Source organism: Barbus barbus (assembly GCF_936440315.1).
Source record: "Barbus barbus genome assembly, chromosome: 47".
Taxonomy (NCBI): domain Eukaryota; kingdom Metazoa; phylum Chordata; class Actinopteri; order Cypriniformes; family Cyprinidae; genus Barbus; species Barbus barbus.
In genome coordinates, this window is record NC_136725.1 from 21,284,950 (window position 1) to 21,302,588 (window position 17,639).

Below are 17,639 nucleotides of genomic sequence, written 5' to 3' on the forward strand. Positions count from 1 at the left end.
TAACTGAAAACACACAAACACACACAACAGCTGAGCATGCTAACTCTATTACAGCGTGTGCTGGAAGGGGGTGGCGTGCTCTGGATGTGTCTCAGTGTGAGAACGCTCTTGTTGTTTTGATGGATTTTCACATTTGGCCAGAACTCCCTCAAACCCTGTATCCAATAGAATGCGTGCCTTCCTGTTTATTGTGCCCCCGTCACACTCTTGGCATATGCTGGGTGGAGGAATCCACACAGCGGGGCCAGTTTATCAGTTCTCTTCATTCTTTCAAAACAACCCAGTGGCGATCAGAGGCAGCTCTGTAGGCAAAGACAGTTTCATTTTACTCCCAACACCAGCCGCGAGTGAAACAAACAGCCTCGTCCACCACTGAGCGCCTTTGCGCATGCTGAACACTGCTCTGAGGGAAATTCAACTTAATGGAGTCTGAAACTTTGTTAAAAGAGGAAAACAACTAGGTTTTCTGAAGAAAATAAGCATGGTTCTTGCCCCTGCAAAACACACCACCATGATGTTGAAGTTTGGTAGCTTCACAACTTTCCCAGCTCATGAATTTCTTAAGTTTCTGAATCGTTTGCTAGACTGTTCTAGGTTAGTTGCTAAGGTATTCTTAGTGGTTACTTGGGCCTTGCGAAGTAAGTGACCATTTAACAAGGCCCTACCTTTGCAACTGACTAGCAAACACCCAGAACACCCTACCAATGCCCTAGAAATGATTCTGAAACATTAGCAGTGGATTAGCAAATACAAGTAAATTTGCTAAGATAATTTCAACATCATGGCGGCAAATTTTGCAGGGGAGGCCTCCACAATGTTGTGATCCCTAGATAGTTTAACATAATCTTTGTTTAGTAAGAAATACATTAAATGTAACTGTATTTTTCATGCTTATTACAGTACCAACTTCCAGAGCATCACCTTCTGCTACAACAACTGAACCAGATAATCAATGTCTTCAAGATTACTAGGAACATTCAATCAAGTGTGTTGGAACAGGTTTTAGCTAAACTGCATGAAGGTAGTCCTCAGAGAGCAGAATTGGACACCCTTGGTATATAGTATGTGCTGTTCTGGAGCAGACTTTTAAAGACATGCTTCACAAACTATTTGGCTAGATATTAAGCTGACGCATGAGGAAATCAGATGCACCCATTACAGAATTGTTAGCTATGTCCAAATTGCTGCCCCAGGCTATTGCTTTCAGCCTCAGTTAATAAAAAACAAACAGCATAGCCGTCATTCCCTCGCACTGTAAATCACCAAGACTTACCCTCTAACAGGAAGACAGCTTGCTTGCGGAAGATCTTGACCAGGGTGTCGTCCAGGTCAACTTCCTGCAGCTTGGCGATGAGGTGCTCCTCGTTGCGGCACACCTTCTCTTGGGCGTACAGTCCATCGGGCATGATTCTTTGCTGACCCAGTCCCATCAGGGCCGTTTCCACCGCCAGGGCCAGATATGACTCACCCTCCTCCAGGAAGCGGCGCGTGGACGGAAACAAGTGCAGCTCGCTGTGCTTGCTCGAGCTCATTGTGCTGGCTGCAGAGGGTGAGAAACAGAAAGAACGTAAGAAACCGGGAGGTGGTGACACCTCCGGAGTTAACCACCGTAGTGAGACCTTCCTCTCAGGCACTGGTTCTTAGACAGGTCTTGTCGTATAATGAGGCACCAGAGAGGAACTCTGCCTGGACTCTGCCTGGTCTAATGAAGCAGCTCAGCCTGATAGGGCATAAGGCAAGGCATGCTCAATTAGGCTCCTGAGTGACTGAGGTAATACACTGTACCCTGGACTCGCAAATGCATTGGATTGTTCATGCATCACATTCATATCTGTGAGATGGTGCGAAATTCTATTGTATATGACGAGGCCCAGGCTGTATTTAGTAACTAAGAGAGAGCGAGACAGACAGAAAGACAGACAGGCTGAGCCCATGCTCTTCACTCTTCACTGATCTCCAGCTACATGGCCGCCAACTCCGACATGCAGCTCTGAGCCACGCAAGCCTTCCCACCAACTCGGCATCAAATCCAGCTTTTTAATTGGCTGCACTGGAGTTGATTGGTATTGGTATTTGTGCCGAGGATTAGCCCCTTAACCAATCAAAAGGCTGTATTTAGTGCCGAAGGCTCAACATCTCGGCCAATTAAAAGGCCAAATATGGTGCTAAGGATTGATGCCTAAACCAGTCTTTTGATTGGCTTTGAGAAACTTATCCTTAGTACCAAATCCAGCTATATAATTGGCGTCGATCCTTCGGCACCGAATCCAGTCTTCTTATTGGGTGTGAGGAACAGAACCTGTGTGTGCAATCAAAAAGCGGATTTGTTGCTGAGGAGGCAGTTCCTCAAGACCAAATTGAGCCGTTTGATTAACACCAAATTCAACCTTTTAATTTGCTAAGAGGCCAATCCCTAAGGACCAAATACAGCTTTTTAATTGGTTGCACAGTAGTCGATTGAAAAGGCTAGATATGGTGCTAAAGATTGACTCCCCAACCAGACTTTTGATTGGCTGAGAGGTTGAGCCCTCAGCACTAAAAACAGCATTTTGATTGGCCATGAGGAACCAATCCTTTGGATTTGGTCCTAGGGAGTCAGGAATCTACCCATCTGATTGACTGGACATCATTGATCCCTCAGCACCAATTCCAGGTTTTTAATTGGTAGTAATGATTCATTCCCTCTGGTTTCTAAAATTGAGATTCCACCATGCAAACACTGGGCCAAAATGAAATGTGTTATGCATGAAGGCCTAAAGATAAGCTAAGATTAAAACAAGCTTTATAAAAGGACTTTTGTGCAAACCCCTCCCTTAAAACCTTGAAAAACAGCAAACGGGTCATGTATAAAAAAAATACATCAAACCCCCCCCAAAAAACCCTGGATTTCTGATCGTTCATGTCGTTACCATTTTAACAGCAAAGTGAATCCAGAGCTCCATGTTCTCGGTTACAAATTAATACCATTGGCGACTCATTTGGGGCTAATAATGAGAAGCATCATAATGTTTTAATGATGCCTCTTTGGACCCGTGCGGCTGGCTCCGGGAGGATTTAATGTCCTAATCAAAAATGAGCGCAAAGAGGGAAGCTTGAGGCTTCACACCTTCTTTTAGTCTGCACTACCACCACCAAATCTCTTTCTTTCTCCTTCCCTAATAAACTAAGTTCAAAGCCAACCACAGCAAGAGAGAAATAAAAGCCAGTGCTTTGGCTTAAGGAGAGCCTTGTCTACTCTTTAACTAACTGAACCTAACAGGAAGCCCTAGACACGAAGCTGGGAGATTTTTGACGGCTACATAGGGATATGTTGGGCAAAGTTACAGCTCCTACATAGTCCACAGGCATCCGGTATCATGCAAGATCCTATCCTCATCAAAATCCGTTTTGGACCATAAGACTCCTAATCAGGTATAAATTCATTAAAGGGTTGAAACGTTGATAGGAGTTTGCATGAACACTAGACTTGTGGCTCTACGGTCTCCATCTTGAGTGGGCTTGCTGAAGATGGGCGATCACACCTACCCTTTCAGGTGCCAATCAGAATGGGCATGAGCCCAAAGGCAACAATAATGTATAATTGCAGCACAGTGTTCTCTGATTGTGATACAGTCATCTCTCCAATCAAAGCTCATGAATAAGAGATGGGAACAGAAAACATTAAAATTAAAAGTGTATTAAAAATGCAGCAGGGAAGAATAAAGTTATGACTTTTAGGCTCAGATAAAAGAGACTCATGCTTTACTCTTAATATATATACCATATCTTTTTAATCAGTCTAAAGTAGCAGCATACGTGAGGTTAATTCGAGAGAGGGTTGATCGATTCTACTACGGTGGTCTAAAAACCGGGAAACTCTTGTTGCAAACAGACATTCTGTTGATAAAGCAAAAACGACATATGATTTACAGACTGGCTTTTCCTAAGTGGAGCACAAGGCGCATGAAATATGCTGTATAAATGTTTACATTAACAGTTTTTACTGTAAATATTACAGAAGATGCTTAAGACGCCTGACGCTTTAACAGGGTGTTAATAGGACTTGACAGTTTCAGCTAGTTTGTAAAAACACTCTGTAAATAACATGAATCATGCTGCGGCATCTCACATCTTTGTACCTGAGAAATCTAGAAACCCGCCTTGCGAAATATCTTCATCTCCGCGGCCCGTTTCCATCAGGGTGCTGAAGAGCGTTCCAATGGGGTCCAAAGGGTGTCCTACCCATCCCTCTAGATTAGTGATGGACGTCACCCCTTTATGAAGCAGATCTAGATAGAGAAAAATATTAAATGGTTTGTTTTTGGATGGTACACAAAGAAACACTCTTTTTGACCTTATTTATGTAAGCAATGGCCTTCAATCTCTGTTCCAAACCCTAGAGCGCTCCCTATCTAGGCAACCTACATCAAAGGCATGTTCCCTAACTAATTCTGTTCCAAAAAGAAGAAAACTGCACTGCTTTACATGGTACTTTGTAATTGCTAGCAAATTGCAATTATTCCAGAAAGCATTGCAACGAACTTGAGATAAATTTATTCAGTAATGACAAGCACTGAAAAAAAAAAAAAAAAAAAAAAAAAAAAAGGTAAAAATGCAAAATTTTACTCAATATTTCAGTTATTTATTGTGCTTATTAGGGTGAGTCATTATTAATACGAGTCATACTCTAGTTGATTCTTAAGTCACTGCAGATGACTAGAGAGAAATTATAAATATATGTAATTCAATAAAGAACCAAATACATAACATAGTGATAAAAATAGCACACAATCTACCAAAAGACAAAACCATATCTAGAGTCTGACTATGTGAGGTGAACAGTGGGAGACTGTGATTTCCTATAGCATCCGTCTCTTGTGGAATCACAGCACCGGTGTTTTACATAAAGCCCAGAACCGGGCCATAGAGCCGCCTCATTTGAATAATATGAATTATGCGTGGGCACTTTCACCACAACAAGCAGTCATTTGCATTTAAATGCAATTGACCCGAGCCCTGCTGGGCATGAGTGGACATTCAGCTCTAGTGAAGAGCAGTGCTGCATGAAACCGTTACCTGGCCATTAGATACTGAGACAGCGAGCACAGGAACACAGTACTGAAAAGATAATTGGGTAACAATGCTACCATTTTTTGGCCTTTTTGGCACTGATAATGATACGGATGACAGAAAAAAGACGGAAAATTATAGAGAGAACATGTCGGACTTAAACTGCACATATACGACACATGATCTGCAGCATCAAAGCATCTGCAAATCACTGTTTTAAATAAAAGTGGATGATATCTGGCAAAACAACTGGCAGTTGGCAATGCAATGAGGGTCTGTCCAATCTAAAAAAAAATGTTCAAATGTTGTTTGAACAAATGTGTGTTGGCAGTGTGTGTACACAACCACCCTATAAGGATAAAAATCCACCCACTCCTTGTTTTAATTCCCATAAATCATAAGCAGTGTCTCATTGCGAGCCGTTCGCAGAATCCGTAAAATGTGACATCAGATTTTACAAGCCCCACCCACGACTGTTGTTGGACACTGCCGTATTAGCAGGGACCCTGCCCTGAGTGAGCTGCACACAATCCATCATGTTTAACTTCACGCTAGAGCATTTAAACGCAGCATTCAAGTAACAAATGTCTTTTTATTAAATCTACAGAAGTTATTCAGTTCAGAGCAGTGAGTGATTTTCTGTTTTTATTTTATTGTTTGGGTCATATTAACAGCGTAGAGCAGCTCGTTTGCATTTAAAGCAGACATGCACAAAAACAGCAGCTCGTTTGCATTTAAAGAGACATGCACAAAAACAGCAGCTCGTTTGCATTTAAAGAGACATGCACAAAAACAGCAGCTCGTTTGAATTTAAAGATACATGCACAAAAACAGAGTGTTTCTGCTTCCATGCAAAACAGGCATTTTCAAAATGATGTAATAAATGACCTGTGGGGTATTTGGAGCTGAAACTTCACAGACACATTCTGGGGACACCTGAGGTTTATATTACAATCTCGTAAAAAGGGGCATAACAGGTGTCCCTTAAAATCTTTGAAATACTATGCAATAGGGCTGGACAATAATTCAATATCAACATGTTTTGCAATATAATTTTTTTCAATAACGGTGATATGATTTTTAAACCCATTTCCGATATTTCGATGTACATTACCAGTGTTTCTCATACATTGATTTATTTGTGGCATTTGAATTTGTTGAATAAACATGAGCACTACAAAATCAAAACGCGATGCGGGTGTTTTATATGAATTTATCTCTGAAAGGAACCGACTGTCTTCAGAAAAGTTTCGATGACATTTTCATTTGATCTGATAAAGTCGCGTTCATGTTCTACCGCTCTCACAGCGCCTCCTGCTGGCAGAGAATCAGATTGCATTTTCAAGAATAAGCCCGTCTCAAGCAACATGCTTTTGTTTTTGCTCAATTTTTTTGTTTTGTTTTCTGCAGCAACTCAAAGAAACCTGGAAATATTCTACTTAGCTGTTTTCAACATTATAATAAATGTTTTTTGAGCAGTATATCAGAATATTAGAATGATTTCTCATGTGACTAGAGTAATGAGGCTAAAAATTCAGCTTTGAAATAACAGGAATAAATTACATTTTAAAATAGAAAACAGTTATTTTAAATGGCAAAAATATTTCAAAATGTTACTGTTTTGCTGTATTTTGGATCAAATAAATGCAGGCTTGGTGAGCAGAAGAGAATTCTTAAAAAAAAAAATAATCATACTGTTCAAAAACTTTTGACCAGTAATGTATGTTAGCCTATAGTTTGAAGTTATATGATATTAATATTAATAAGGTGAGTCTGAGATGTTTATTTGACAGTGATTTCACATTTCTTGTTTGTATGAAGGCTAAATACAAATAAAAGGTGAACATTATTTGTGTTTTTTTTTTTTTTTTTTTATAAAATATATAGTTTTAAAGGAGGAGGTTTCGTAGACTTGGCAAATTTATTTTAAATTTTTTCATTTATTTTTCAACTTTTAACATGTTGCGGCCATTCGTGGCAGTTTTTATGAGGCTTTTTAAAAATATAGTTCGTATTGATATCAGAATTATATCGTATCGACCGAAATGAAGAGATCTATATCGTGATATAAATTTTGCCCTACTATGCAAATAAGCAGTGATGCGATGCATCAAATACCATTAATAACTCAGACCTGGGCTGCCTTTCCCAAAAGCATTATGAGCTAAGTTGATCATAGAGACCATTGGTGCTAATGCAAACGTTTTTGGAAATGTAGCCATGGTAGTAGTCGAATGTTAGCAAGTTCATCTGAGGCATTACATCATTCTATAAGATTTGTCTCCTCCCATATATAACGAAAATAATAAACGGTGCATGGAAAACAGTGCTGCCATTGCACTAATGTAAGAAATGATCATGCACTGCTGCAACTTATAAACAAACGCTTTCCTCTACCAAATGTTCATTTTTAGCAGCAAGAAACCAATTCGACCAGAAATACAGTTTTTAACTCACCTTTCTTGTGGTTTCGGAAGAGCTCCAGCTGTTTCTGCTGCTGCCGGCGCAGGGTGTTGACGATGGCGATGGCCAATCGCAGTGCTTCCCGTGGGTAACCGTGAGATCTCAGTGCATCTACCCTGGCACAGGCCGTAGGGACGTGTTCTGTGATAGAAACCCCCCAAAAAATCCTTTAACAAACCTCAGATGGGCACAATAGAAACATATTCACCCGCACGCAAAAGGCCAGCAGGACAGAAAATAAAAATGCCTTTCATTTTGTTAGAAACTCTTGTTCTCGCTCCCAATAAAGCCTCCATTCATTGCTTTTTTTTTAATGCTATAGACTGCATAACACAAAGAGGCGAGTCAAACAAACGTCTTTTTCCGGCCGAGCCGCTCACCGTGCCACAGGGGCCAGCCGCGAGAGTCAAAGAGCGAATTTTCAGTGTTGTCATGGTAACAGTAGTTGGTGTAGAGGTCGTCGTTGATAATGTGCTGTAAGTGGCTGTCTTGCCAGTGGAGATCGCATGCCTCGATGGCTCGCGTGAAAACCGTCCGGTGGGGCCGGGTGCCCGAATCTGAGGACGAAGAAGAGGAGGAGGAGGAGGAGAGACAGGGAAAAGGGAAAGGAAATTGCTCTGTCATTCTCAATGCTAGCTCTGAGAGCGAGGCCCCTGGGGGCCTGTCAGTCAGGGGCAAACGGTAAAACCTTCGGAAATAAGTCCGTAGATTAGTGCAGCGAGCTGAACTGTCATTCACAGGTGGTGCAGATACCGACATGACCGCTGCAAGATGGCATTACATGGGCTGGGTGATCTAGCTATAAGAAATTATTATATCAAGCCTTTTGATAATATTTAGTGAGTAAACTATGTGATGCAGGGACTTCTGTAAACATTTCTGAGTGATAACACAAATGAATCATTGAATCAGACAGTCAGTTCAAAAGTTTGGGGTCTTGTATGCAGAAGTCAGTCTCGTTTGCTCACCAAGGCAGCATTTATTTGATAAAAAAAAACAGTAAAAACAGTAATTTTATTATTTATTCCTGTGATGCAGCGCTGAATTTTCAGCTTCATTACTCCAGTCTTCAGTGTCACATGATCCTTCAGAAATCATTCTAATATGCTCAAGAAACATTTCTTATTGTTATCAATGCGGAGAACAGTTGTGCTGATACATATTTGTGTGGAACTTTATTTTTTTCAGTATTCTGTGATGAACAAAGTTCAAAATTCATTTGGTATTCATTTGGAACAGAAACATCATAAATATCTTTACTGTCTCTTTTGCATCCTTGCTGAATAAACATATTCAGTTCTTCTAACAATAAATATATTACTGACACCAAACTTTTGAACAGTCTATACACAGCAAATGAAGCACACCGAGTTGATTAATTCATTGCTTTGTCAACAGAAACATACAATATCTCATAAATATGTGCTATATCACCCAGCCTTAGTGCATCCCAGACTAAAAACTCTAATTAAATCTATACAACCTCTGTGCCAACCAGTCTAGAGCCCATTCATGCCCAAAATACCCATGCCTTAGGAAAAGGGGAAGTCATTCCTTTGCAATTACCTGTCTGGAGCATGAATATTTATAACAAAACACATCATAAAATCTCTGCAGACGTTGTCGCCTCGGTATAAAAGACCTGACTAATCGAAAAGTTTCAATGGAGCTATTTCTCCCCGCCCCAACCCTTGCTTTCGCCCAGAATTATGATTAGCACAGCAAGGACAAAAGCCAGGGAGGAAGTACTGAACCGCTGTTATTAGGGGCATTCCATTAGTCACACAAAGCCTAATAAAAGGGGCGCACGGAGGCACAGTTGATTAAAATACCCCATTTCTGCCCCCACCACCATGACACACACACACACGCTTACCTTGGTTGCCGTGTGCACCCTGAGGCAAAGCATTGGTTAAATTGGGCAGCTCGTTGCCGTGGTTACCGTCCTCCAAGGGACACACGTCCACACTGTTCCACTTCTTGAGCTGCCTGAGCCAAGCGGCCTTCTGTTCCGGCTTACAGTGGGGGTTCAGCACGATACACATCCACAAGGCACCTGGGAAAGACATGACCGTCAACACAAAGCAATAAGGAAATAGATGATGTAGGCCTCACCATACAGCCTCCGAATCGGCCTGGGAGGTTCATATTGTACAAACAGACAGAGAGCTTCATTATGTCTGACAGACAAACAGATAAATAGGTCAGCTGACTGCGCGACTGAACGCCGTTACCTTTAACACAGACAAACGACCTCAGAGAGCTCGTCAAATCGTTTCCTTTATGCTCCGCTTTAAATTTGATGGTAATCATATAATCCTGAGTCACTAATGACAGCAATTTCTCAGAATCAGCTTCATGTATTTTTGCTCGGGCTTACTGAAGTTGACAAGGAACTGAATGCAATCCTTTTGATTGGATGAATAACCAGATATCATTTTTGGATTTATATTGTTGTGATGCAACTTTCTGCTCTATGCACATTGAAAAGAATTTGGATTTGCAAATTTTGGATTGGCAATTTTACAATGCAATTTAATGATGACAACATTATACATGAAACTTATCTATCTATCTGTCTGTCTGTCTGTCTGTCTATCTATCTATCTATCTATCTGTGAGATTAAATGTAATCTGGAACACATAACTAGATTACATTACATTAAAATACTCGTAATCAGACTACAGTTACTTTTTTATTGATTATATATTCACACGGTCACTTGACATGCCAATAAATCTAAATAATAGTTCATGTTTTTATTAAGCATTTTATTTTGATCGTTGTAATTTAAAAAATATTTATTTTAATTTTATGATTTAATTAATTATTAGCTTTACATTGAACTCTCTTCACAAAGTCTATTTTGGGAAACTTTGATGTAATGTTTAATGCACTTCATGTTGTTGATAATGAATGGAATATATATTCTTTCTCTGTGTTTTTATATCAGTATGGCCCTAGTAAAAAAAAGTAATAGATACTTCATATGAAATAAATATATTTGTATACATAAACACATTTACTGACATATCACTCGAGACTTACAGATATACAAATTATAATTAAACTTTATTTGGAGTACTACTTGTGCACAATGCACATTTCTTAATATAAAGCCCTAAAATGTGTTTTATTGTCACTATTGATGAGGATTGCGTGATCTCTGAATAATATTGGTCTTTAAATGCAAGATATTTAAAGTACACCTGAAGAATACTTGCAGTAGTTCCACTTTAGCACAATCAAATATACTTCAGTATATCTTTAGTTGGAATTCAGCACTACTTCTGCACAATTAAAGTGCATTAAGAACAAAATTAGTTGTTCCAATTTAGCAGACTAACAATTAATATTTAACAATTAATTATACCAGTTTAGTATAGTAAAAGTACAAGTGCAGGATATTCTTAAGTACATAAATATGTAAATATATTTGTAGTATACTTGAAACAAATGCATTTCAAATACATTATTCAAATATTTAGTCATTGAGCAGACGTTTTATCCAAATATATATATTATTTAGGGGGTTCAAAATTACCCTATTTAAATCAATGTGATACACAATGTAGTTCAAAAGTAATCTAAAAGTAGTCTGATTTTATTACCTGGAATGTGTAATGGAAAGGATTACATTACTAACTACTAATATATATATATATATATATATATATATATATATATTATAATTTAAATTGTGATTATAACATTTTTCTCATCTGTTGACCAACGTTTCTGTAGATTTGGGAACTGACAGGAGAAAACCACTTCTAATTGGGCAAGCTGGCATTATTATTGGCCGGTAATCTAAAAAATTGGTCAAAAATCAGTCTATAATAGAGCAACATCTACACAATAGGCTGCTGTCAATCTTGAGAAATGCATTTGAGAAAAGCACTTTTGTTTATTGCAGTAATCTGTAATCTGATGATGAACCGTCCAACTGATATGTTGGTTGCTCAAAAATGATGGCAGCGAGTGGAGTTTCTACTCTATAAATACACCAAATGCTCACAATCCCTGATTTAAAAAAGTAATAAAAATAAGTTAGATGACATCCATCCTGAAATACAGGCCTCTTTTAAGCCAAAGGTACAAAGAAGTTGAGCATAAAGCTCCGGATCGATACACGTACGTCCCTCACAGGGCAAAGCTGCAGAACGTCACCGCCGAGCAGCCGCAACCCTTGAGGTTCATTTCTCCTCTAATTCATCCCATTGGCTGCATTAGGCAGTGATGTATGGATCCTGACGCGAGCGCTGTGCTATACGGATTGTGTATGATGGTTTAATCACTCCCAGAGTGCTCCACAGTGACATACTGAGAATACCTGCAAGAGCCAGCTGAGAGAACGAGAGCTAGAGATGGAGGAGGGGCGAAGGAGAAAACAACGAGAAGGGGGGAGAAATGAAGCGAGCGGGAGAGACAAATGTATGATGGCAGGAGAGGAATTAGATAGCGGTGAGAGAAAAGAGTGGAAGACAAAGGAGGAGAGAGAGAAGGAAAGCAGGAGGGAGAGATGTGAGGAAATCTGGAGGAGGATGGGAGGCTCGTGGGGGGATGGGACCGAGTCTCGGCTCTTTGTTTGGGCATGAAGGACAACAGACGTGGAAGAGATGAGAAAACATGCACCATAGAACATGCAAACACAGGACGCAGCGGCACATCTGAAAAATGCAAATCTCAGAGACTTTAATGCCTCTATGCCAGGAGAAGTTTAGAGGCAGGAGGCAGGGTGCAAATATATCATCGAAGTATAATAAATGTAATATATTGTATTATTAGGTGCAAAGTTTTTTGCTGCAAAATACCACTACTATTAATAATAATAATATTAATAATAATAATAATAATAATAAATATATTATAGTTCATTTTTTGTGCTGGGAAATAAAATAATAAAATAAAAAAATGATAAAAATTAATAATAATAATAAAAATATTATTATTATAACAGCCAACAAATTAATATAATATATGATAAATGACTTGAATGCTTCTAAGACAGGAGTAGGGTTAGAAATCAATCAAATATTACAGAAAACCAGATTTTCATGAATTTATGATGTTTAGTTCATGAGCGTCAGCATTCTCCTGTGTAACATTAAACTAAAGCTCTCAATAAAATAGGATATCAAATTCGATGTCCTTACAAACAACATCTGATATGTGATAAGTCTGATATGTGAGTGAATGATTCTTAGAGTCGATTCTTTTGAATGACTCATGACTCCAGTTAAAGATACTGGAGTTCTTTTCTAATAAATGCTACTAAAACAGCGCCAAGACTTGCTAAATTAAACCGTGTCTACATCAGGCAAAAAAAGTTATTCACCCATTTTCCAGTTGCCCATAACTTGCCCATAACTAGTTAGTGAACATTCTTAGGTGGCATCTTCGACACTTCCAGTGCAAGGAACTACGAGACAAGGTTGCTTCCAGTATAAACATGTATTAAGTGGAAACGAGAACTGGCCAATTTCTTATGGTTACCATTCCTAGAAAGGCGCGAACGGATCTGCAACGAACAAGACAGTAAACACCACAAACAACAGCAAAGAAGACATAATAAAACACCTCAAAGTGGTTGTTATGGCTAAACCAAAGCTCATCATGAGAGCATATCGTCCAGTATCTCTCGCAAACCACTGATTGAAAGCAAAAAATGTTTAAAGCAGCTGTAATTCATTACGACAAGATCACAATAAGTGAGGTGCGACGCGAGGGAGGGGAGCATGCTACGTGCTAATCAAGACGCCATTGGCTATTTAGCCCGCCATTGTCTTAAACTTGCTGGCTATACGGCTTTGTGTTTGGACAATGTGAAGGATTAGCGCTCGCTAGTGTAATTATGTCAGCTGAGAGAAGTCGTGGCCTAATTTCCAGCCTCCTCCGTCATACATAACCTAGATGAAAAGGAGTCGCTTTCAGCACACAGGCCCCTGTGCCCAGATTAATTAAAACAATATTGAGCTTTGCTGAATAAATTCATCCACACACGCACACAATCACGCGCACACAGCCCTCCCCCTTCGCTCTGACCGTGTCTTTCACGGGCCTAATTTGAGCTTTCACTCCAAATCTCATCCCTGCTGTCAGCACGCCTGTCTCGAGCCCAAAGCATCCCATGGTTCCACTCTCTCAGAAACACACATGCATAAACATAGCAAATGCTCAAGCAATACGGGCTTTTCTATGGGGCGACCAAAATAATCATAAAATAATAATAAAACATCATAACAATGTAACATAATACAATATAATCTGTAATATCAAAAATATAATATATGGGTGCAAAGGTTTTTTTGGGAAATAATTTATAATATATAATAAAATGTGAAATAATATATCAAAAACAATAATAATCATAGTTAATACATAATATTTCAGAATATACTGGAAATAATAATAATGATGATAATAATAATAATAATAATAATAAGAAGAAGAAATAATCTTCATCTCCAATGAATATAATATAATATAATACAATATAATACGGGTGCTAAAGTTTGCTGGGGAATCACCATATATAATATTTTATAACATATAGGAAATAAGCATATGGGAAAGAAGAAGAAATAATAATCTTCAATATATAATATAAGTAAGTGATAATGCACAGCTAGCTGGGCTACCCAACACGAAGTGCATTAAAATAGTTTAATGCACAGCTAGCCATGCATTATTTTTTTGCATTTATATTTACAGACCATAATATAATATAATATAATATATAATAGTGCTAAGGTTTTTGCTGGGGAATAATTTATAATATATTATTGAAAATAACAATATAGGAATCATCATCATCATCATCATCAATATATAATATTTAATAATATATAGAATAATATAACATCAGATTTTCATGAACCGATAATGCTTGGTTCTTGAATGTCTACACATTCTTCTATAATGCTCAGTAAAATAATAAGATGTCAATGTCGATGTCTTCACTGGTTGCACACAACTAAGCCTGTCGCGATAATTTATACATCGATTTATTGCACAATATATAAACATGACCTCAATAATTTTTGGTGATGCAATATATAGCCCATTATATTTACATAAAAATCAATGTCACCAAGTTTTTTGCATTCCACTTGCGCCTGTCTTTTGCAGCTTCTTGTACACATCAGTGTTTAATCTGTAAAAAAATGTAATCTGTAGATATGGCCTTGTTTAGGGATCTGTGCCTTTGTGCATACGGACATCTGAATGCTAAGTAGTGATTGTGTTTTTCAGCAATAGTGTGCAAATATCTGTAGATGGAGACATCTCCATACGAGTTCTTTGTGCATTTTTCTTTTTTCTACTTTGCACTTTTTGTGAGAAAATGTTTATTTACTATTTATTAAAGTTTTTTAAAGTATCTAATATTTTAATACTTAATTTCCGAGCTCTAAATATTCTTAAGAATTGAGCGTTTGTTGTCATTTGAAAGTTCTTGCATTATTATGCTGTTATATTACGATCATATGTGACCCTGGATGACAAAACCATCGGTCATTATGGTACATTTTTTGAATAAATAAGCTTTCCATTGATGTATGGTTTGTTAGGATAAATAATTCAAATCTCAAAATTGAAATATTGAGAAAACTCGCCTTTGTCCAAATGAAGTTCTTAGCAATGCATATTACTAATCACAAATTAAGTTTTCATATATATACGTTAGGAAATTTACAAACTATATAGATGGAACATGATCTTTACTTAATATCCTAATGTTTTTGGCATAAAAGAAAAATTGATAATTTTGACCCATACAATGTATTTTTGGCTATTGCTACAAATATACCCCAGCGACTTCAGACTGCTTTTGTGCTCCAGGGTCACATATTCAGTGGCATAAAATGGTCTTAAAATGACAATAATATCGCAATTATTTCTGGGGCAATATATCACACAACAAAAAGTTGTTCTCGTGACAGGCCTACACACAACAACAAACAACTAGTATAGCATGATTGGTGAGGATCAGTCATTATGAGAGCATGAACACTGCGACTGCTCCAGCAGTATGGGTTTTCTATGGGGCCGACGGCGAGCAGAGCGACTGCCACTAGCTGCACCAAACGTAATTGTGAAAATAATGAATAAAAGCGACCTGCCTGATGCAAGCGTGCCTTTGTTCCCCCAACAAAAGCGACCCGCTCGCAGCAGAGGGAGCGAGAGACGGATGAAGGAAGCAGCGGAGTGAAGGATGCTGGGAGGGGCGAGCATATAAATCTGGGCTGTAATCTCCCTCTCGCACTCGCTGGCAGCCGTCTCCTCCGCTCCTCATCCTCAGCCTACCTGACCGCCGGTGTCAGATTAAGTGTCCGGGATTTAATGAAACAGTCTTCGCATTATCGCGCCTGTCAGGGAGGAAGAGGAGGGGGCAGCCTTCATAACGAAGGCTTCTCCAATTACGCCGGGGCTTAGAGGGCCTGACAGGCGTAATGATTCATCTGAGAGAGGGAGAGAGGGACGATGTGCCCCTCCGATCTCGCTCACCTCCTCTTTTTAATGAACCAGGGCCCCTTCACGGGTTCTTGAGGGGTGTAAGAGCTCTCAAAATGGCGGAGCTCACCCGGAAGAGACATCTCCGGCGTTTATCTGGATCGAGTCTCAGCCTCGGTCAACACGTCCACAGAATGTTTGCCAAAAACACAAAAATAAAATCATGAGAGCATAAAAAAAGCTCCAAACAGTTTGCCTTTAAACAACTCAAAGAACTCAGGATGCAAAAGCAAAATAATAAAATAAATAAATTAAATTAAAGAAATGGGTGCAAAGGTTTATATGCTAAGAAATTATAATAATATTAATGATAATAATAGTCATAATAATAAATTATAAAATAATATGTAATAAAATATAGGCCCAATAATAATAATAATAATAAAGCTCTTTTGCTGAGAAATGATAATATAAAATACAACATAATAGGTTCAAAGGCTTTTATAAGATACTAATAATATAATACAATATAATATAATGATATATGTAGGTTCAAAGGGTTTTATAAGGTGTTATAGTAGTAATAATAATAATAATAATAAATTAAATATCATAAAAATAAACAAACAGACATTTTCCTCTAATTTTCTTGCTTCTGTCCATTATTGTGGTATCGTTGGTTTTCAAATATCTCCTAAATATAAAGCAATGAAGCAGAACTTGCTTTGTCTTACATGTCAATCATATGTTCTCTTCCTGTCTATGTGGGCTGTTCTTGGCCAAATTAATCTGTAAACCAGACCAGACAAGACTAGAAACCTGGGAAACACTGTACATTAGGGTTGTGACGGTGAGGAAATTTTCCCACCGGTTAATAGACATGTGACAACACCGGTAATACCGGTATCACCGTGGTGGGGGGACGTTTCCCTCTTTTCCTCACTTTCCTTTGGTTTTAAATAAGCGCTGTGTGCGTTTTACTTTCACTTTCAAATTAGCGGCAATTCGGCGTCAAGCAGTTGTTTGCTTTTAGTTCGTTTGAGTTTTCCCTCTTTCCCTCACTGTCCTTTGCTTAAATAGCTTATAAAAGCATCATGCGCATTTTACTTTCAAGCATCAATTCAATCAATTCAAGCAACAACAAAATACAACCTAGAACAAAAAACTTTTACTAACATAATGAATAAAAATACACTATGCTATGCCTAATATAAAATAACAAATAACTTACACAAAGTTTAAATAGGTATACAAAACTAAAAATCAGTAAAGAATGAGGAACAAATAATTATGAAACGTAGAACATTTATTAGCAAAACTAATAAAAATGTTTGGAGGCACGGACGACATACACCTTGATGCAAAATAATGCAAAATAAATACACAGTTTAAATAAAATAAAATTCAGCAAATAATGTGGAACCAAATAAATGAGAAATGTTTAAAAAAAACTTCCATTATCACGTAGATTAATGGCAGAAGTCAACAGGCTTTTCAAAATCCAAAATATTTTTAAAATAGGCACTTTTACATTTCGTTTTGAAACTCTTCCTCCATTGTCTTGTCTTCTTGTCAGTCAGCTCAACTCACTCTCCTCAGGTGATAAATGAAATCTGATCTGTCATGCGCGACTGTTGTTCGTTCGGTGCGCTGCATTGAGCAGCCGCTTTCA

The 17,639-nt window shown here is 38.3% G+C and overlaps 1 protein-coding gene across 1 annotated transcript in view; it reads right to left on the reverse strand.

Moving 5' to 3' along the window:
- Positions 1-17,639, reverse strand: part of LOC306866083 (zinc finger SWIM domain-containing protein 6) — a 75,314-nt gene that overhangs the window by 11,938 nt on the left and 45,737 nt on the right. Inside the window, exons 5-9 of the mRNA XM_079411088.1 lie at positions 9,389-9,568; positions 7,893-8,069; positions 7,507-7,653; positions 4,119-4,268; positions 1,274-1,540 (exon numbers count right to left, since the gene is read on the reverse strand). Coding sequence (XP_079267214.1) covers positions 1,274-1,540; positions 4,119-4,268; positions 7,507-7,653; positions 7,893-8,069; positions 9,389-9,568 — 921 coding nt within the window. The remainder of the gene's footprint in view (positions 1-1,273; positions 1,541-4,118; positions 4,269-7,506; positions 7,654-7,892; positions 8,070-9,388; positions 9,569-17,639) is intronic.